At 38.9% G+C, this 23,086-nt stretch overlaps 1 protein-coding gene across 14 annotated transcripts in view; it reads left to right on the top strand.

Annotated features, from left to right (window-relative positions):
• The window catches only part of LOC137656632 (uncharacterized), a 425,700-nt gene that overhangs the window by 315,203 nt on the left and 87,411 nt on the right, over nt 1–23,086 (top strand). For 13 of the 14 annotated variants that reach the window (XR_011046976.1, XM_068390814.1, XM_068390811.1 and 10 more), the window contains 4 exons: nt 6,388–6,525; nt 9,011–9,160; nt 16,952–17,101; nt 22,395–22,532. Coding sequence is in view for 13 of the 14 variants with exons in the window: in XM_068390814.1 (XP_068246915.1) it covers nt 6,388–6,525; nt 9,011–9,160; nt 16,952–17,101; nt 22,395–22,532 (576 nt within the window). In the remaining variant the exon portion in view is untranslated. The remainder of the gene's footprint in view (nt 1–6,387; nt 6,526–9,010; nt 9,161–16,951; nt 17,102–22,394; nt 22,533–23,086) is intronic. The other variant, XM_068390809.1, reaches the window with a different exon arrangement.

Genomic DNA, 23,086 nt, shown 5'->3' on the forward strand with positions numbered 1-23,086 from the left:
AGCTGGCAGGGCTCCCGCCTTCCAGCTCTTAGGGCGAGCTTCCCCCTTCTAACTGGCAGGGCGGGGCTACGCCCTTCCCGCTGGCAGAATGGGGCAACCGCCTTCCCGTTGGCAGGGCGGGCTCCCCCATTTCCGTTGGCAAGGCAGGGCTCCTTTTTTTCTGCTGGCAGGGCGGGGCTCCACCCTTCAAGTTATCAGGGCGGACACTCGCCCTGCCGCAGGATTGAGGGAGCCCAGCCCTGTCAGAGGAAAAAGGGAGCCCCACCCTTCCAGTGGGAAGGGGGTTGCCCCACCCTGCTAGCGGGAACGCCGTAACTCCGCCTTGTCAGTTGGAAGGGGGAAGCTAGCCCTGCCAGCGGGAAGGCGGGAGCCCCGCCCTGCCAGCTGGAAGCGGGAGCCCCTCCCTGCCAGCGGGAATGGGGGAGCTCCGCCTTGCCAGCAGGAAGGGGAGGGCTTGCCCTGCCAGCGGGAAGGTGGGAGCTCCTCCCTGCCTGCATGAAGTAGAGGAGCCCTGTGCTACCAGCAGGAAGGTGAGAGCCCTGCCATGCCAGCGGGAGGTGGGGAGCCCCGCCTTGCCAGTGGGAAAGGGCGAGCCCCGCCCTGCAAGCGGGAAGGGAGAATCCCCGCCCGGCCAGAAGGAATGGGGAAGCCCCTCCCTGTCACCGGGAAGGGTGGAGCCCCGTTATGCCATTGGGAAGGTGGGAGCCACGCCCTGCCTCCAGGAAGGGAGGAGCCCGGCTCTGCCATCGGGAAGAGTGAAGCCCCGCCCTGCCACGGGAAGGGGGAAGCGCCGCTCTGTCACCTGGGAGGGGGAAGCCCTGCCCTGCCAGCGGGATTGGGGAGCCCCGCCCTGTCAACTGGGAGGGGGGTAGCCCCGCCCTGCCAACTAGAAGGATGAAGCCCCGCCTTGCCACCGGGAAGGGGGAAGCACCCCCCTGCCACTGGGAATGGTGAAGCCCCGCCCTGCCCTGCCCATGGGAAGGGGGAGCCCTGCCCTGCCAGTGGGAAGGTGAGACCCCTCCTCCCGCAGGAGGGCAGAGTCCCGCCCAGCCAATGGGAAGGTGGGCAGCCTTGCCCTGCCAGCGGGAAGAGGGGGGCAGCCCCGCCCTGCCACTGGGAACGGGGCTGCCCCGCTCTGCCACCGGGAATGGGGCCGCCCCGCCCTGCCAGTGGGAAGGGGGAGCCCCTGCCCTTGCCAGCGGGAAGCGGGAGCCCTGCCCTTGCCAGCGGGAAGCTTAGAGCCCCCCTCCAGCGGGAAAGGGTGAGCCCCGCCCTGCCAGCAGGAAGGGGGGGAGCCCCACCCTTCCATCAGGAAGGGGGGAGCCCCACCCTGGCATCAGGAAGTGGGGAGGCCCGCCCTGCCAGCGGGAAGGTGGGGAGCCCTGCCCTTCCAGGAGGAAGGGGGAGCCCCGCCCTGCCACCGTGTAGGGGGGACCCCCGTCCTGGTACAAGGAAGGGGGGATCCCCACACTGCCAGCAGGAAGGGATGAGCCCCTCCCTGCCAGTGGGAAGGTGGTAGCCCCGCCCAGCCAGTGGGAAGGCGGGAGCCCCGCCCAGCCAGTGGGAAGGCGGGAGCCCCACACATCAGTGGGAAGGGAGATCCCTGCCCTGACATTGAGAAAGGGAGAGGCCCTCCGGGCTAGTGGGAAAGGTGCAGCCCCACTGAGCTAACCATATAGAGTTCCTGTATCTAGCTAATTTGAAAAAAAAAAAAAACATGACCTTTTGGAAATCCCTAACAGGCTCCAAAATCAAAAGTCTGCAAAACTCCCCCAACTCCTTGTTCAACTCCAATTTGTCTTTCACCATCAATAAGAAAATTGAATGCTTTCTTTTCAGAGCTCCTAAAAATTCTTAATCTGTCTATTAGGAGAAATATGGAATACCGTTGCATTCCCAAATCGGCTTCAAATTATCATTCATCTGAAGCAGAAATGTTAGAAAAGGTAAAATGATCGTTTTGATTTTTTTATTGACCAACCCAAATTTGCAAGCTTTTATCACCGACTCATCATTAGGCTATTAAAAAGGAAACAAGATTTGGGTTTTGCAAAATATACTTTGGTGAATGTTAAGATAATTGTTGAGTGTGGGACTTTGAAAGTAAACAAAAACCCTCGTCATAAAGGGATCAACGACAAGTGGAATCAGGAAGGCCGTCATGAAAAGCAAAACAAGAATCTTGAAGACTGATAACTGATTTATTTGAAAAGATTCAGAAAGAAAATATAGGAAGAAGAGGGAGAAAGGAAGGTGAACGGGAGAGAAATAAAGAATCCGAAAAGGAGAAAGTTATTATTTGTTGATCAGTTTACAATAGGGCTGATTTGAAAAGAGATAGTCAAGTCCCTAATGTTGAAGATCCAAAAATACAGAAACTTCACAGAAGTAGAGAATATTGAAGGACCCGAAAAAGATTTAAAGTTCTTCAATCTGAAGTATTTTTTTTTTCTCTAAAAAAGGAAGGACATCTAAGGAGAAGCACTCCAATGTCTTCCTTTTGAAAATCCCTAACAGACTCCATATCCGAAATTGTCTTCAAAATTCTCCCAACTCGTTGTTCGACTCCAATTTGTCTTTCATCATCAATAGGAAAGTTGAATGCTTTCCTGTCAAAGCTCCAAAAGATTCTTAGTGTCTCTGTTAGGAGAAATATGGAATACTGTTGCATTCATAAATCGGCTTCAAATTGTCATTCGTCTAGAGCAGGAATGTTAGAAAAGGTAAAAAGATTGTTTTAATCATTATATTGATCAACCCAAATTTGCAAGATTTTATCAACGACTTGCCTTTGAGGCCATTAAAAAGGAAACAAAATTTTGGTGATGAAGAAAATGCTTTGGTGAAAGTTAAGAGAATAATTGAATCTGCAACTTTAGAAGAAAACCAAAATACATCACCAAAAAGGAATCAACGGCAAGTGGAATCAAGAAGGCAGTTATAAAAATCTAAACAAGAATCTTCAAGAGTAATAATAATGGAGGGCCTCATCTCCTCGATTTACGAAGCCGACGAGGACTTTAGCCTCAAGAGATATTGGCGGGAATACAACATGCCTGGCCAACATTCAGAAAGTTTTTAATGAGATGAAACAGCAAACATTGAATGCAAGTTGGAGAAAATTGTGGCCAGACGTTGTTCATGACTATGAGGGATTTACGCCAGACGAAGTTCACCACTCCGCCGTAGATAAGGCTGTGAGGCTGGCACGGTTAGTAGCCAACGAAGGTTTGTCTGACATGACGACGGATGACGTCAACTCACTGATCAAGTGGCACTCGGAGCCCCTAACCGACGAGGACCTTGTCGAAATGACAAGATCAGCGAGTGAGGAAGAAGAAGAGGCAGCCAACATCGGCGACAACGACAAAGCTGAAGAACGTGGCCTTACCTTGGACAACCTGCAAGACCTCTGCAACATGGCACGGGCTCTGCAACAAAGGGCTCAGGAAATCGATGGTAATATTGTCAGAGCCATCGAATTTAGTAACCATATTGATGGTGTAATGGCATTGTACAAAAGCATCTTTGCTCAGATGAAAAAACGTCAACAACTTCCCATCACGATGTTCCTAGTGCACCGAAAACCTTCTGCAAAAGCATCAGATACTCCTCCTGCTGCTTCTCCGGCTTCCCACCGAGCCACTACGCTGCCTCCTGCAGTTTCTCCAGGTCTATCGGAAGCTGTCGTTGACGATCCACCGCCTCTATCAACTGACGATGAGGCGTCACCGGAGGAGCAGTAAAGCTCTCATTAACCTGTACAGTAAATTATCTTGATCATCTTCACCTCCATCATACTGCACAGGTGTTTCATCGTCATTTATCAAGATCATCGTCATTGTCACAGGTGAGTTACGTGTCTGGTCATAAGAATAAAATATTCTTGAAAAATATCTACAGTGTATACACGTACACTATTTATATCTACATATGTATGTACATGTACACTTACACACTATTTATATATTTACTATATAAATATATATATATATATATATATATATATATATACATATATATATATATATATATATATATATATATATATATATATATATATATATATATATATATGTATATATATATCATTTATGTATAAATGTAAAAGTACATACAGTATACGTAATGTATTAAATACTGTGATATTAAAGTATTTATACAGTTTAGCACTTTATTTTATATACAGTATATAATTTATATTATCAATATCTATTCACATGATTCTTTAATGTTCTAATGATAACAAATGCATTTATAGGGTTAATATATACTTATTGTTATTATATATACATGTATATGTACACAAAAAAAGGTACGTATTCCGAAAATAGGGAGGGAACCTACTTCCCGGTTTTTCACCTATCAGGGTCAGTTCTGGTCCCCATTACCCGCGATATGTGAGAAATTACTGTAATTAAATATTCACCGAGTCGACATCATCCCCTTATTATTCTGTATAACGAAAATTGTTCCCATCTAGTAAGATTTTACTGTAATATAATACGCACTGATAATGTAGTGTATATTACTGTAATATATGTACAGTAATATCAGTACTGTACAGCTTAACTGTACCTACTGTAAGTATTCTGTGTCTTCATTCAGACAACTCATAGCTTATGCGGTTTCTTGAAGCATGACGCAATAAGCTATCATCTGCAGTAATTACATTTATTTCATCTTCTACGTCAATGGTCTAGAAATATAAAAGTTAATAAGAGTATCAGCAGTAACATTACAGTATAATCATTGTATAAACGCATACAGCCACAACAACTGAACCAAAAAAAAAAAAATAAAATACAGTAAACAGCTTTTGCGTTTTAATAATGGTAATATTTTATTTTCTACTTACATAGTAGTTTGGAAAGATTGACTTAACAACACAATGCGCTCAGTATAAGTTTTTGCTATAGGTGTGTTAAGTAAAATAAGAATAAGAATTTTATCTTTACAGCAAAAACAATCCTTTAGGATTGTTTAGGACTACGTAATTTGCAAAGATGGCTGTAAACGGTATGATTACATAATATCAATGAAGAATTTCTACTTATAATTATTACTGAACCTCACATATTTTTTTATTTTTATCTTTTGAACAGAAATAAAGCTTATTTTATAATATAAAAACATAAATATCTCTGTAGTATTTTTTTCTTTTAAAGAAACAAACCTAAACAGTGCATTCAATTACGGTTTAGCACTGATTCTCTCTCTCTCTCTCTCTCTCTCTCTCTCTCTCTCTCTCTCTCTCTCTCTCTCTCTCTCTCTCATCATAGCTTGAAAAATATCCTATTTAATTTCGGAGCATTACTGCATTCTAGAAAATTACAATTATGCAAATAATTAATTGTTCTTTAATAAAATATTTTGTATTTTTGTTTTAAATTTTGGGTGTATTTTAACAATCAAAGTATTTAGGGTGCTATGATCAAATCAGCTGGGGCGCATAGGAATCAATAACAATAGAGTATTGTTTGATATTCTATTTATTAACTTATTCAAAACCTCTATATATAATTAAAATAGTATTACATAAGCACCGATATGTTATAAGCTACCATATTCATATAATACATTTATAGTTATGATTATAGTATTAGTCTCTCTCTCTCTCTCTCTCTCTCTCTCTCTCTCTCTCTCTCTCTCTCTCTCTCTCTCACAAATGAAATCTTTATTTCTGGAAAAGTCCCTATGGAATACTCTGTGACGGGCCCGTAATGAATAATTTCTTAAGCTTTATAATCAAGCACCACAGAGTTAAAAACTATGAAATGTAATGCATCGGTAACATGAATGAAACTGGTTAACATTTTGCAATTCAACACTACAAGTAAATAACATATGAGAGAAGTATTTCAAATGAAACTACTGAAATTAGCATGCTATTTGGAAGATGATTGATCAAGTAATCATTTTTTCTTTTAGTAAATGTAAAGTATTCTTTGGTAGCATGCCTTGATAATATGGGAGTTATTCGATCCAAAATTTGTAATTCTCTAACAATACAAACCTTGATCTATTTATACAAATTGACTACCAACCATGTCCCCCTAGAAAGTCCTGCGTGCAAGCAAGTTGGGTGGTCAACCTAGTTTGAGTGAGCAAGGTATCCGGCTACCCTCCACCCCTCCCACTAACTAGCGGTTGGGGTGGTTATCCCTCGCTAAAACCTTATGTCTCTTTTTTCAGCTATACCGGAAATAGTAAACACTATAAAAAGCTCCAGGTTTGTATCGTTAGGAAAGATACAAATTAATTCCAAAATTGACATTTTATGTGTAGAATTTTATAAATTTATGAATTATCCAAAATAGAGATTTTTACTTCTTTAATTTTTAAACAATTTGATGTAGTAATATTAAATCAACCCTTTCCAAACAGAGGAGCAAGCAACCATACCCCAACCAGATGTAACCGAGACATTTTTGATTAATGGAGATATCATTGAGTCCCCGCCAGTGGTAGATTTAGATGAAGGATCAGGACGAGAGCCAGTAGAAGGAATTTGCAAAGGCCCCAGTAAGTGATTACATATTTTTTCTAAATGTGCCTCTATTGAGCATCTGTTGATTTACGTCTATTCTTCTTCACTATGGTTGGGTAACTCCTAACCTAAAAAGTCATTGCCCCTTTCCTCGACCGGGTGCCCGAGCTGATGAATAGCACAGTAAATACTGCCTAATATAGTTTTGATTTGATTTCTACAACAATTTCTAATTATATGTACAGTGTACAGTGCATTTGCACACATGTATACAATGTACTGGACACTAAGGTTACAGTACAGTATTGTGCTAAAGTGAATATTCACCGAGTCGTCATCATCCCCTTATTGTTCTCTATAACAAAAGTTGTTCCCATCTAGTAATACTGTACCGTAATATAATACTCACTGTTGCGCAGTAAGCTATTATTTACAATAATTATATTTATTTCGTCTTTTACTTCAATGGGCTAGAAAAATAAAAGTTACGAAAAGTATCGTCAGTAACATTACATTATATTCATTGTGTAAACGCGTACAGCCAAAGCAACCGAATCAAAAAAAAAAAAAAAAAAAAAAACTTACAGTAAACAGTTGTTGTGTTTTAATAATGTCATAATTTTTTTCTACTTGCATAGTTATTTAGAAGGATTGACTTAATTACATACAATGTGCTGTATAATCATACACTATAGTTGTGTTTTTAAGTAAAGTAAAAATTTGAATTAATTTTATTCATACAGCAAAAACATTCCTTTAGGATTGTGTCTACGTATTTTGCAAAGATGGTTGTAAACGGTATGCTTACATAATGTCACAGACGAATTTGTAGTTATAATAATTGCTGAAACTCACAAATTGTTTTATTCTTATGTTTTGACCAGAAATTCAGTATTTTATAAACTAAAAACCTAAATAACTCTGTAATAATTTCTTCTTTTAAAGAAACAAACATAAACAATGCATTCAATTACGTTTAACACTGATTCTCTCTCTCTCTCTCTCTCTCTCTCTCTCTCTCTCTCTCTCTCTCTCTCTCTCTCTCATCATAGCCTAAAATATCCTATTCAATGTCGGAAGCATTGCTGCATTCCAGAGAATTATAATTATTTAAGTGGTTAATTGTGCTTTAATCAAACATTTATGTATTTTTGTTTCAAATTGGGGTGTAGTTTAATGATCAAAGTATTTTGGGTGCTGTGATCAAATCAGCTGATGCCCATAGGAATCAATAAAAAGAGTTTTGTTTAATATACTATTTCTTAACTTATTCAAAACCTCTAAATATAGTTAGTATAGTATTACATAAGGACCAATGTGTTATAAGCTGTCATATTCATATACTAATAAATTTATAGTTCTCATTACACAATTAGTCCTCTCTCTCTCTCTCTCTCTCTCTCTCTCTCTCTCTCTCTCTCTCTCTCTCTCTCTCTCTCTCTCTCTCTCTCTGTATGTGTAACAAAGGAAATCTTTTTTTGCAAAGTCTTTATTGAAAGTAAACTCACTGATGGGGCCGTTATGAAATAATTTATTAAGCTTTATAATCAAGCACTGCAGATTAAAAACTATGAAATATAAGGTATCGGCAATATGAATGAAACTCTGGTTAGTATTATGGAATTCAGCAGTACAATTAAATAAAATAGGAGAGAAGTATTTCAAATGAAACTATTGAAATTGGTATGCTAATTGGAAAATAATATATCAAGAAATAATTTTTTCTAACAGAATCTGAATTATTCTTCGGCAGTACATATGCCTTAATAATATACAAGTTATTTAATCCGAAATTTGTATTTTTTTTAACGATACAAATCTTGAGCTATTTCTAGAAATTGGCCCGCCAACCATGTCCCCCTAGAAAGTGCCTGCCTGCAAGCAAAGTTGGTGCTCCACCCTGTTGTAAAAGTGAGCGGGGTAGCCGGCGACCCTACTGTGAGGCATTTGTTGACTGAATGCACCACTTATAGCACAGAAAGAAATAGATATATTTTTGAGGCTCGGGGTGAGCATGGCAGGTTTATCCTTGCCAAGATCCTTGGACATGATGTGTCGTATAATGCTAGTGGCATTTTTTAATTTATATCGGAAGCAGGCCTTCTTAATGCTATTTAACTTTTATAACATTTATTTTTCTGATTTTAATTGGCTATTCTCTTAATCTTTATTTATAATAAATGATTTCGGTGTCTATTACCTTTGATGTCAGGATGCCAGAAAACTTCAAATTATTCATTCATTCATTCCACCCCTCCCACTAACTAGCGTTCGTTGTTATGCCTCACTAAAATCTTACGGTGTTTCTTTCAGCTACACCGGAAATAGTAACCATTATAAAAAGCTCCAGGTTTTATCGTTAGGAAAAATATACACTAATTCCAAATTTGACATTTCATGTGTAGATTTGTTAAAATTTATAAAGATATAGGGTATTGAATTATCCAAAATGGATATCTTTACTTCTATAATTTAAAAACAATGTGGTGAAGTAATACTGAAGCAACCCTTTCCAAACAGAGGAGCAAGCAACCATACCCCAACCAGATGTAACCGAGACATTTTTGATATATGGACCTCCCATTAAGCCCCCGCCAGTGGTACATTTTGCAGTGCCTACAGATGAAGGATCAGGACGAAAGCCAGGAGAAGGAATTTGCAATGGACCCAGTAAGTGATTACATTATTTTCTAAATCTACCTCATTAAGTTACATTTGAGCTTCTGTTAATTTACGCCTATCCCCCTGTACTAGGGTGGGCTAACAGGTAACATAAAAAGTCACTTCCCTTTGCCTCGAGCGGGTGCCCGAGCTGATGATTAACACAGTAAATACTCCCTACTATTATTTTGATTTGGTTTCTCCAATAGTTTATAATTATATGTACAATGATCAGTGCATTTGCACACGTGTTTCACTATGTACTGGACACAGTAAAATTACAGTACAGTGTTGTTCTACAGTAATACCTCGCCACTTCGTGGCTCAAGTTTCACGGTCTCAGTGCATCGCGGATTTTAAAAATATTCATCAAAAATTAGAAAAAATGGTGGGAGAGTTACACGGGCAGTAGCAGAAGGCAGAGAGTACAGTAGAACATCGGGTATCAACACGGAGATGGCGCGCAACTCAAAATCCATCTCTCTGACTCGCTGGCCATCTCTGCTCCAGAATCTCGCAAGCTGATTGGCCGAGCAGCCGAGACACTTTACCCAGCATCTCTCCCTGCCGTGTGCCCCGTGAAGGTAGACCACATTCATTGTTCTCTCTCGCTTCGCTTGTGTTGCTTAGTCTTGCCGCATGGAACTTTTAGCTGTTTTCTTGTGCTTTTTAGTTTAAAATAGTGTTTGTGGCGTCCTTTAAAATGGCTCCTAAACATCCTCTACCCTCTACATCCTCAAGTGAACCCAAGAAATAGAGAAAACTGATGACAGTGAACGAGAAAGTGAAGTTATTGGACATGCCTAAGGCAGGCAGTAGCTATGCGCCTGTTGTCTGCATTTACGGAGTGATGAATCGACAGTTCGCAACATATAAAAAAGATGAAATGAAAATACGTAAAACTGCCTCAATAACGTTCTCCAAGGAAACTAAGCGTGTTGTGACTCCTCGTAATAAGACGATTGTGCAAATGGAGAATACGTTATCAATGTGGATATCGGACTGTTGATAAAAGAAGGTTAGTCTCGATACCAACATGATTTGAACCAAAGCCAAAACCCTGTATGATAGCCTAGTTCCTGAAGGAAAATCGAACGAAGACGACGAAGTTGATGATGACGACAAAGATGATGATCCTGCCCCACGAGAAAAATGGGGTTTTGTTACCAGCAAGGGCTGGTTCGAGAAATTCAAAAGGAAGTTTGGCCTTCGCAGCGTTCCTTTGTATGGGGAGGCCGCCTTGGCAGACCAAGAGGCAGCTCTTCGTTACGTCGAGGACGAGTTCCCGAAATTAATTAAAGAAGGTGGATATCTCCTGGAGCAGGTGTTCAATATGGATGAGACTAGCCTTTTCTGGAAGAGGATGCCATCCCGGACATTCCTTTACAAGGACGAAGTGAAGAAGCCAGGGTTCAATGCCCACAAAGATTGCGTCACTCTCCTCATGTGCGGGAATGCTACAGGCTTCATGCTCAAGCCTGGCTTAATTTAAAAGTCCTTGAATCCTCGGGCTTTGAAAAAGAAAAGCAAAGTCTTGCTGTCCGTCTACTGGATGAGTGAAAAATAGACATGGATAACCAAAGCCCTTACACTTGACTGGTTCGTGAACTGCTTTATCCCACAGGTGAACCTGTACCTCGCGGAGAATGGGCTGCCCTTTAAGGTCTTCCTCTTGATGGTCTCTGCAGGCTGACATGCAACGGATCTACATTATGACGGGCCCAAGTGGAGTTCCTGCCCCCCAACACCACTTCCCTCATACAACCAATGGATCGGGGTCATTCGGGCCTTCAAGGCCCTCTACACGAGGTCCACGATGGAGGGCCTCATCTCCTCGATTTACGAAGCCGACGAGGACTTTAGCCTCAAGAGATATTGGCGCGAATGCAACATTGCAACATGCCTGGCCAACATTCAGAAAGTTTTTAATGAGATGAAACAGCAAACATTGAATGCAAGTTGGAGAAAATTGTGGCCAGACGTTGTTCATGACTATGAGGGATTTACGCCAGACGAAGTTCACCACTCCGCCGTAGATAAGGCTGTGAGGCTGGCACGGTTAGTAGCCAACAAAGGTTTGTCTGACATGACGACGGATGACGTCAACTCACTGATCAAGTGGCACTCGGAGCCCCTAACCGACGAGGACCTTGTCGAAATGACAAGATCAGCGAGTGAGGAAGAAGAAGAGGCAGCCAATATCGGCGACAACGACAAAGCTGAAGAACGTGGCCTTACCTTGGACAACCTGCAAGACCTCTGCAACATGGCACGGGCTCTGCAACAAAGGTCTCAGGAAATCGATGGTAATATGGTCAGAGCCATCGAATTTAGTAACCGTATTGATGGTGTAATGGCGTTGTACAAGAGCATCTTTGCTCAGATGAAAAAACGTCAACAACTTCCCATCACGATGTTCCTAGTGCACCGAAAACCTTCTGCAGAAGCATCAGATACTCCTCCTGCTGCTTCTCCGACTTCCCACCGAGCCACTACGCTGCCTCCTGCAGTTTCTCCAGCTCTATCGTAAGATGTCGTTGGCGATCCACCGCCTCTATCAACTAACGATGAGGCGTCACCGGAGGAGCAGTAAAGCTCTCATTAACGTGTGCAGTAAATTATCTTCATCATCTTCACCTCAATCATACTGCACAGGTGTTTCATCGTCATTTATCAAGATCATCGTCATTGTCACAGGTGAGTTACGTGTCTGGTTATAAGTATAAAAGATTCTTGAAACATATCTACAGTGTATACACGTACACTATTTATATCTATATATGTATGTACATGTACACTTACACACTATTTATATATTTACTATATATATCATTTATGTATAAATGTAAAAGTACATACAGTATACATAATGTATTAAATACTGTGATATTACAGTATTTATAGAGTTTAGCACTTTATTTTATGTACAGTATATAATTTATATTATCAATATTTATTCACATGATTCTTTAATGTTCTAATGATAACAAATGCATTTATAGGGTTAATATATACTTATTGTCATTATATATACATGTATATGTCGCAAAAAAAGGTACGTATTCCGGAAATAGGGAGGGAACCTACTTCCCGGTTTTTCACCTCTCAGGGTCGGTTCTGGTCCCCATTAACCGCGATATGTGAGAAATTACTGTAATTAAATATTCACCGAGTCGTCGCCATCCCCCTATTACTCTATAACGAATATTGTTCCCATCTAGTAAGATTTTACTGTAATATAATACGCACTGATAATGTAGTGTATATTACTGTAATATATTTACAGTAATATCAGTACTGTACAGCTTAACTGTACCTACTGTAAGTATTCTGTGTCTTCATTCAGACAACTCATAGCTTATGCGGTTTCTTGAAGCATGACGCAATAAGCTATCATCTGCAGTAATTACATTTATTTCATCTTCTACGTCAATGGTCTAGAAATATAAAAGTTAATAAGAGTATCAGCAGTAACATTACAGTATAATCATTGTATAAACGCATACAGTCACAACAACTGAACAAAAAAAAAAATAAATAAATACAGTAAACAGCTTTGGCGTTTTAATAATGGTAATATTTTATTTTCTACTTACATAGTAGTTTGGAAAGATTGACTTAACAACACATAATGTGCTCAGTATAATTTTTGCTATAGGTGTGTTAAGTAAAATAAGAATACTACGGGCCAACCAAGGGAAAGGCCCGTGCCAACAACAAGTGTTGGCTTTAATACCCCAAGAAGAAGAAGAAGAAATAAGAATAAGAATTTTATCTTTACAGCAAAAACAATCCTTTAGGATTGTTTAGGACTACGTATTTTGCAAAGATGGCTGTAAACGGCATGCTTACATAATATCAATGAAGAATTTCTACTTACAATTATTACTGAACCTCACATATTGTTTTATTTTTATCTTTTGAACAGAAATAAAGCTTATTTTATAAACTAAAAACATAAATATCTCTGTAGTATTTTTTTCTTTTAAAGAAACAAACCTAAACAGTGCATTCAATTACGGTTTAGCACTGATTCCCTCTCTCTCTCTCTCTCTCTCTCTCTCTCTCTCTCTCTCTCTCTCTCTCTCTCTCTCATCATAGCTTGAAAAATATCCTATTTAATTTCGGAGCATTACTGCATTCTAGAAAATTACAATTATGCAAATAATTAATTGTGCTTTACTAAAATATTTTGTATTTTTGTTTTAAAGTTTGGGTGTATTTTAACAAAGTATTTTAAGTGCTATGATCAAATCAGCTGGGGCGCATAGGAATCAATAACAATAGAGTATTGTTTGATATTCTATTTATTAACTTATTCAAAACCTCTATATATAGTTAAAATAGTATTACATAAGCACCGATATGTTATAAGCTATCATATTCATATAATACATTTATAGTTCTGATTACAGTATTAGTCTCTCTCTCTCTCTCTCTCTCTCTCTCTCTCTCTCTCTCTCTCTCTCTCTCTCTCTCTCTCTCTCTCTCTCTCTACACAACATGAAATCTTTATTTTTGGAAAAGTCTCTATGGAATACTCTGTGACGGGGCCGTAATAAATAATTTCTTAAGCTTTATAATGAAGCACCACAGAGTTAAAAACTATGAAATGTAATGCATCGGTAACATGAATGAAACTGGGTAACATTTTGCAATTCAACACTACAAGTAAATAACATATGAGAAGTATTTCAAATGAAACTACTGAAATTAGCATGCTAATTGGAAGATGATTGATCAAGTAATAATTTTTTCTTTTAGTAAATGTAAAGTATTCTTTGGTAGCATGTCTAACGATACAAACTTTGAGCTATTTATACAAATTGACTACCAACCATGTCCCCCTAGAACAGGAAGTTTTTGAAACTTTTCTGAGAAAGACCCAGTTAAACTTAGAGCTAAATAGAGCCGGAGCATCTCGAAACAAACCGCAAGCAAAATGGGTGGTCAGCCTAGTTGTTTGAGTGAGCAAGGTATCCGGCTACCCTCCACCCCTCCCACTAACTAGCGGTTGGGGTGGTTATCCCTCGCTAAAACCTTATGTCTCTTTTTTCAGCTATACCGGAAATAGTAAACACTATAAAAAGCTCCAGGTTTGTATCGTTAGGAAAGATACAAATTAATTCCAAAATTGACATTTTATGTGTAGAATTTTATAAATTTATGAATTATCCAAAATAGAGATTTTTACTTCTTTAATTTTTAAACAATTTGATGTAGTAATATTGAATCAACCCTTTCCAAACAGAGGAGCAAGCAGCCGTACCCCAACCAGATGTAACCGAGACATTTTTGATAAATGGAGATACCATTGAGTCCCCGCCAGTGGTAGATTTAGATGAAAACGTGCCTCTATTGAGCATCTGTTGATTTACGTCTATTCTTCTTCACTATGGTTGGGTAACTCCTAACCTAAAAAGTCATTGCCCCTTTCCTCGACCGGTTGCCCGAGCTGATGAATAGCACAGTAAATACTGCCTAATATTGTTTTGATTTGATTTCTACAACAATTTATAATTATATGTACAGTGTACAGTACATTTGCACACATGTATACAATGTACTGGACACTAAGGTTACAGTACAGTATTGTGCTAAAGTGAATATTCACCGAGTCGTCATCATCCCCTTATTGTTCTCTATAACAAAAGTTGTTCCCATCTAGTAATACTGTACCGTAATATAATACTCACTGTTGCGCAGTAAGCTATTATTTACAATAATTATATTTATTTCGTCTTTTACTTCAATGGGCTAGAAAAATAAAAGTTACAAAAAGTATCGTCAATAACATTACATTATATTCATTGTGTAAACGCATACAGCCAAAGCAACCGAATCAACAAAAAAAAAAAAAACATACAGCAAACAGTTGTTGTGTTTTAATAATGTCATAATTTTGTTCTACTTGCATAGTTATTTAGAAGGATTGACTTAATTACATACAATGTGCTGTATAATCATACACTATAGTTGTGTTTTTAAGTAAAGTAAAATTTGAATTAATTTTATTCATACAGCAAAAACATTCCTTTAGGATTGTGTCTACGTATTTTTCAAAGATGGTTGTTAACGGTATGCTTACATAATGTCACAGACGAATTTGTAGTTATAATAATTGCTGAAACTCACAAATTGTTTTATTCTTATGTTTTGACCAGAAATTCAGTATTTTATAAACTAAAAACCTAAATAACTCTGTAATAATTTCTTCTTTTAAAGAAACAAACATAAACAATGCATTCAATTACGTTTAACACTGATTCTCTCTCTCTCTCTCTCTCTCTCTCTCTCTCTCTCTCTCTCTCTCTCTCTCTCTCTCTCTCTCTCTCATCATAGCCTAAAATATCCTATTCAATGTCGGAAGCATTGCTGCATTCCAGAGAATTATAATTATTTAAGTGGTTAATTGTGCTTTAATCAAACATTTATGTATTTTTGTTTCAAATTGGGGTGTAGTTTAATGATCAAAGTATTTTGGGTGCTGTGATCAAATCAGCTGATGCCATAGAATCAATAAAAAGAGTTTTGTTTAATATACTATTTCTTAACTTATTCAAAACCTCTAAATATAGTTAGTATAGTATTACATAAGGACCAATGTGTTATAAGCTGTCATATTCATATACTAATAAATTTATAGTTCTCATTACACAATTAGTCTCTCTCTCTCTCTCTCTCTGTCTCTCTCTCTCTCTCTCTCTCTCTCTCTCTCTCTCTCTCTCTCTCTGTATGTGTAACAAATGAAATCTGTTTTTTTGCAAAGTCTTTATTGAAAGTAAACTCACTGATGGGGCCGTTATAAATAATTTCTTAAGCTTTATAATCAAGCACTGCACACTAAAAACTATGAAATATAAGGTATCGGCAATATGAATGAAACTCTGGTTAGTATTATGCGATTCAGCAGTACAATTAAATAAAATAGGAGAGAAGTATTTCAAATGAAACTATTGAAATTGGTATGCTAATTGGAAAGTAATATATCAAGAAATGATTTTTTCTAACAGTAAATCTGAATTATTCTTCGGCAGTATGCCTTAATAATATACGAGTTATTTAATCCGAAATTTGTATTTTTTTTAACGATACAAATCTTGAGCTATTTCTAGAAATTGGCCCGCCAACCATGTCCCCCTAGAAAGTGCCTGCCTGCAAGCAAAGTTGGTGCTCCACCCTGTTGTAAAAGTGAGCGGGGTAGCCGGCGACCCTACTGTGAGGCATTTGTTGACTGAATGCACCACTTATAGCACAGAAAGAAATAGATATATTTTTGAGGCTTGGGGTGAGCATGGCAGGTTTATCCTTGCCAAGATCCTTGGACATGATGTGTCGTATAATGCTAGTGGCATTCTTTAATTTATATCGGAAGCAGGCCTTCTTAATGCTATTTAACTTTTATAACATTTATTTTTCTGATTTTAATTGGCTATTCTCTTAATCTTTATTTATAATAAATGATTTCGGTGTCTATTACCTTTCATGTCAGGATGCCAGAAAACTTCAAATCATTCATTCATTCATTCCACCCCTCCCACTAACTAGCGTTCGTTGTTATCCCTCACTAAAATCTTACGGTGTTTCTTTCAGCTACACCGGAAATAGTAACCATTATAAAAAGCTCCAGGTTTTATCGTTAGGAAAAATATACACTAATTCCAAATTTGACATTTCATATGTAGATTTGTTAAAATTTATAAAGATATAAGGTATTGAATTTTCCAAAATGGATATCTTTACTTCTATAATTTTAAAACAATGTGGTGAAGTAATACTGAAGCAACCCTTTCCAAACAGAGGAGCAAGCAACCATACCCCAACCAGATGTAACCGAGACATTTTTGATATATGGACCTCCCATTAAGCCCCCGCCAGTGGTACATTTTGCAGTGCCTACAGATGAAGGATCAGGACGAAAGCCAGGAGAAGGAATTTGCAATGGACCCAGTAAGTGATTACATTATTTTCTAAATCTACCTCATCAAGTTACATTTGAGCTTCTGTTAATTTACGCCTATCCCCCTGTACTAGGGTGGGCTAACACGTAACATAAAAAGTCACTTCCCTTTGCCTCGAGCGGGTGCCCGAGCTGATGATTAACACAGTAAATACTCCCTACTATTATTTTGATTTGGTTTCTCCAATAGTTTATAATTATATGTTCAGTGATCAGTGCATTTGCACACGTGTTTCACTATGTACTGGACACAGTAAAATTACAGTACGGTGTTGTTCTACAGTAATCCCTCGCCACTTCGCGGCTCAAGTTTCACGGTCTCAGTGCATCGCGGATTTAAAAAAATATTCATCAAAAATTAGAAAAAATGGTGGGAGAGTTACACGGGCAGTAGCAGAAGGCAGAGAGTACAGAAGAACATCGGGTATCAACACGGAGATGGCGCGCAACTCAAAATCCATCTCTCTGACTCGCTGGCCATCTCTGCTCCAGAATCTCGCAAGCTGATTGGCCGAGCAGCCGAGACGCTTTACCCAGCATCTCTCCCTGCCGTGTGCCCCGCGAAGGTAGACCACATTCATTGTTCTCTCTCGCTTCGCTTGTGTTGCTTAGTCTTGCCGCATGGAACTTTTAGCTGTTTTCTTGTGCTTTTTAGTGTAAAATAGTGTTTGTGGCGTCCTTTAAAATGGCTCCTAAACATCCTCTACCCTCTACATCCTCAAGTGAACCCAAGAAATAGAGAAAACTGATGACGGTGAACGAGAAAGTGAAGTTATTGGACATGCCTAAGGCAGGCAGTAGCTATGCGCCTGTTGTCTGCATTTATGGAGTGATGAATCGACAGTTCGCTACATATAAAAAAGATGAAATGAAAATACGTAAAACTGCCTCAATAACGTTCTCCAAGGAAACTAAGCGTGTTGTGACTCCTCGTAATAAGACGATTGTGCAAATGGAGAATACGTTATCAATGTGGATATCGGACTGTTGATAAAAGAAGGTTAGTCTCGATACCAACATGATTTGAACCAAAGCCAAAACCCTGTATGATAGCCTAGTTCCTGAAGGAAAATCGAACGAAGACGACGAAGTTGATGATGACGACAAAGATGATGATCCTGCCCCACGAGAAAAATGGGGTTTTGTTACCAGCAAGGGCTGGTTCGAGAAATTCAAAAGGAAGTTTGGCCTTCGCAGCGTTCCTTTGTATGGGGAGGCCGCCTTGGCAGACCAAGAGGCAGCTCTTCGTTACGTCGAGGACGAGTTCCCGAAATTAATTAAAGAAGGTGGATATCTCCTGGAGCAGGTGTTCAATATGGATGAGACTAGCCTTTTCTGGAAGAGGATGCCATCCCGGACATTCCTTTACAAGGACGAAATGAAGAAGCCAGGGTTCAATGCCCACAAAGATCGCGTCACTCTCCTCATGTGCGGGAATGCTACAGGCTTCATGCTCAAGCCTGGCTTAATTTAAAAGTCCTTGAATCCTCGGGCTTTGAAAAAGAAAAGCAAAGTCTTGCTGTCTGTCTACTGGATGAGTGAAAAATAGACATGGATAACCAAAGCCCTTACACTTGACTGGTTCGTGAACTGCTTTATCCCACAGGTGAACCTGTACCTCGCGGAGAATGGGCTGCCCTTTAAGGTCTTCCTCTTGATGGACTCTGCAGGCTGACATGCAACGGATCTGCATTATGACGGGCCCAAGTGGAGTTCCTGCCCCCCAACACCACTTCCCTCATACAACCAATGGATCGGGGTCATTCGGGCCTTCAAGGCCCTCTACACGAGGTCCACGATGGAGGGCCTCATCTCCTCGATTTACGAAGCCGACGAGGACTTTAGCCTCAAGAGATATTGGCGCGAATGCAACATTGCAACATGCCTGGCCAACATTCAGAAAGTTTTTAATGAGATGAAACAGCAAACATTGAATGCAAGTTGGAGAAAATTGTGGCCAGACGTTGTTCATGACTATGAGGGATTTACGCCAGACGAAGTTCACCACTCCGCCGTAGATAAGGCTGTGAGACTGGCACGGTTAGTAGCTAACGAAGGTTTGTCTGACATGACGACGGATGACGTCAACTCACTGATCAAGTGGCACTCGGAGCCCCTAACCGACGAGGACCTTGTCGAAATGACAAGATCAGCGAGTGAGGAAGAAGAGGCAGCCAACATCGGCGACAACGACGAAGCTGAAGAACGTGGCCTTACCTTGGACAACCTGCAAGACCTCTGCAACATGGCACGGGCTCTGCAACAAAGGTCTCAGGAAATCGATGGTAATATGGTCAGAGCCATCGAATTTAGTAATCGTATTGATGGTGTAATGGCGTTGTACAAGAGCATCTTTGCTCAGATGAAAAAACGTCAACAACTTCCCATCACGATGTTCCTAGTGCACCGAAAACCTTCTGCAGAAGCATCAGATACTCCTCCTGCTGCTTCTCCGACTTCCCACCGAGCCACTACGCTGCCTCCTGCAGTTTCTCCAGCTCTACCGGAAGCTGTCGTTGACGATCCACCGCCTCTATCAACTGACAATGAGGCGTCACCGGAGGAGCAGTAAAGCTCTCATTAACCTGTGCAGTAAATTATCTTCATCTTCACCTCCATCATACTGCACAGGTGTTTCATCGTCATTTATCAAGATTATCGTCATTGTTACAGGTGAGTTACGTGTCTGGTTATAAGAATAAAAGATTCTTGAAACATATCTACAGTGTATACACGTACACTATTTATATCTACATATGTATGTACATGTACACTTACACACTATATATTTACTGTATATATCATTTATGTATAAATGTAAAAGTACATACAGTATACATAATGTATTAAATACTGTGATATTACAGTATTTATACAGTTTAGCACTTTATTTTATGTACAGTATATAATTTATATTATGAATATTTATTCACATGATTCTTTAATGTTCTAATGATAACAAATGCATTTATAGGGTTAATATATACTTATTGTCATTATATATACATGTATATGTCGCAAAAAAAGGTACGTATTCCGAAAATAGGGAGGGAACCTACTTCCAGGTTTTTCACCTCTCAGGGTCGGTTCTGGTCCCCATTAACCGCGATATGTGAGAAATTACTGTAATTAAATATTCACCGAGTCGTCGTCATCCCCCTATTACTCTGTATAACGAAAATTGTTCCCATCTAGTTATACTGTACTGTAATATAAAACGCACTGATAATGTAGTGTATATTACTCTAATATATGTACAGTAATATCAGTAGTGTACAGCTTAACTGTACCTACTGTAAGTATTCGGTGTCTTCATTCAGACGACTCATAGCTTACGCGGTTTCTTGAAGCATGACGCAATAAGCTATCATCTACAGTAATTACATTTAGTTCAGCTAATACATCAATGGTCTAGAAATATAAAAGTTAATAAGAGTATCAGCACTAACATTACAGTATAGTCATTGTATAAACGCATACAGCCACAACAACTGACCCAAAAAAAAAATGAATAAATAAATACAGTAAACAGCTTTGGCGTTTTAATAATGGTAATATTTTATTTTCTACTTACATAGTAGTTTGGAAAGATTGACTTGACAACACATAATGTGCTCAGTATAAGTTTTGCTATAGGTGTGTTAAGTAAATTAAGAATACTACGGGCCAACCAAGGGAAAGGCCCGTGCCAACAACAAGTGTTGGCTTTAATACCCCAAGAAGAAGAAATAAGAATAAGAATTTTATCTTTACAGCAAAAACAATCCTTTAGGATTGTTTAGGACTATGTATTTTGCAAAGATGGCTGTAAACGGCATGCTTACATGATATCAATGAAGAATTTCTACTTACAATTATTACTGAACCTCACATATTGTTTTATTTTTATCTTTTGAACAGAAATAAAGCTTATTTTCCAATATAAAAACATAAATATCTCTGTAGTATTTTTTTCTTCTAAAGAAACAAACCTAAACAGTGCATTCAATTACGGTTTAGCACTGATTCTCTCTCTCTCTCTCTCTCTCTCCTCTCTCTCTCTCCCTCTCTCTCTCTCTCTCTCTCTCTCTCTCTCTCCCTCTCTCTCTCTCTCTCTCTTCTCTCTCTCTCTCTCTCTCTCTCTCTCTCTCTCTCTCTCTCTCATCATAGCTTGAAAAATATCCTATTTAATTTCGGAGCATTACTGCATTCTAGAAAATTACAATTATGCAAATAATTAATTGTGCTTTACTAAAATATTTTGTATTTATGTTTTAAATTTCGGGTGTATTTTAACAAAGTATTTTAGGTGCTATGATCAAATCAGCTGGGGCGCATAGGAATCAATAACAATAGAGTATTGTTTGATATTCTATTTATTAACTTATTCAAAACCTCTATATATAGTTAAAATAGTATTACATAAGCACCGATATGTTATAAGCTATCATATTCATATAATACATTTATAGTTCTGATTACAGTATTAGTCTCTCTCTCTCTCTCTCTCTCTCTCTCTCTCTCTCTCTCTCTCTCTCTCTCTCTCACACACAAATGAAATCTTTATTTTTGGAAAAGTCCCTATGGAATACTCTGTGACGGGGCCGTAATAAATAATTTCTTAAGCTTTATAATCAAGCACCACAGAGTTAAAAACTATGAAATGTAATGCATCGGTAACATGAATGAAACTGGTTAACATTTTGCAATTCAACACTACAAGTAAATAACATATGAGAGAAGTATTTCAAATGAAACTACTGAAATTAGCATGCTAATTGGAAGATGATTGATCAAGTAATCATTTTTTCTTTTAGTAAATGTAAAGTATTCTTTGGTAGCATGTCTAACGATACAAACTTTGAGCTATTTATACAAATTGACTACCAACCATGTCCCCCTAGAACAGGAAGTTTTTGAATCTTTTCTGAGAAAAACCCAGTTAAACTTAGAGCTAAATAGAGCCGGAGCATCTCGAAACAAACCGCAAGCAAAATGGGTGGTCAGCCTAGTTGTTTGAGTGAGCAAGGTATCCGGCTACCCTCCACCCCTCCCACTAACTAGCGGTTGGGGTGGTTATCCCTCGCTAAAACCTTATGTCTCTTTTTTCAGCTATACCGGAAATAGTAAACACTATAAAAAGCTCCAGGTTTGTATCGTTAGGAAAGATACAAATTAATTCCAAAGATGACATTTTATGTGTAGAATTTTATAAATTTATGAATTATCCAAAATAGAGATTTTTACTTCTTTAATTTTTAAACAATTTGATGTAGTAATATTGAATCAACCCTTTCCAAACAGAGGAGCAAGCAGCCGTACCCCAACCAGATGTAACCGAGACATTTTTGATAAATGGAGATACCATTGAGTCCCCGCCAGTGGTAGATTTAGATGAAGGATCAGGACGAGAGCCAGTAGAAGGAATTTGCAAAGGCCCCAGTAAGTGATTACATATTTTTTCTAAATGTGCCTCTATTGAGCATCTGTTGATTTACGTCTATTCTTCTTCACTATGGGTGGGTAACTCCTAACCTAAAAAGTCATTGCCCCTTTCCTCGACCGGGTGCCCGAGCTGATGAATAGCATAGTAAATACTGCCTAATATGGTTTTGATTTGATTTCTACAACAATTTCTAATTATATGTACAGTGTACAGTACATTTGCACACATGTATACAATGTACTGGACACTAAGGTTACAGTACAGTATTGTGCTAAAGTGAATATTCACCGAGTCGTCATCATCCCCTTATTGTTCTCTATAACAAAAGTTGTTCCCATCTAGTAATACTGTACCGTAATATAATACTCACTGTTGCGCAGTAAGCTATTATTTACAATAATTATATTTATTTCGTCTTCTACTTCAATGGCTAGAAAAATAAAAGTTACGAAAAGTATCGTCAGTAACATTACATTATATTCATTATGTAAACGCATACAGCCAAAGCAACTGAATAAAAAAAAAAAAAAAAAAAAAAAAAAAAACCACA

The sequence above is a fragment of the Palaemon carinicauda genome, chromosome 17 (genome assembly GCF_036898095.1).
Source record: "Palaemon carinicauda isolate YSFRI2023 chromosome 17, ASM3689809v2, whole genome shotgun sequence".
Classification (NCBI taxonomy): Eukaryota; Metazoa; Arthropoda; class Malacostraca; order Decapoda; family Palaemonidae; genus Palaemon; species Palaemon carinicauda.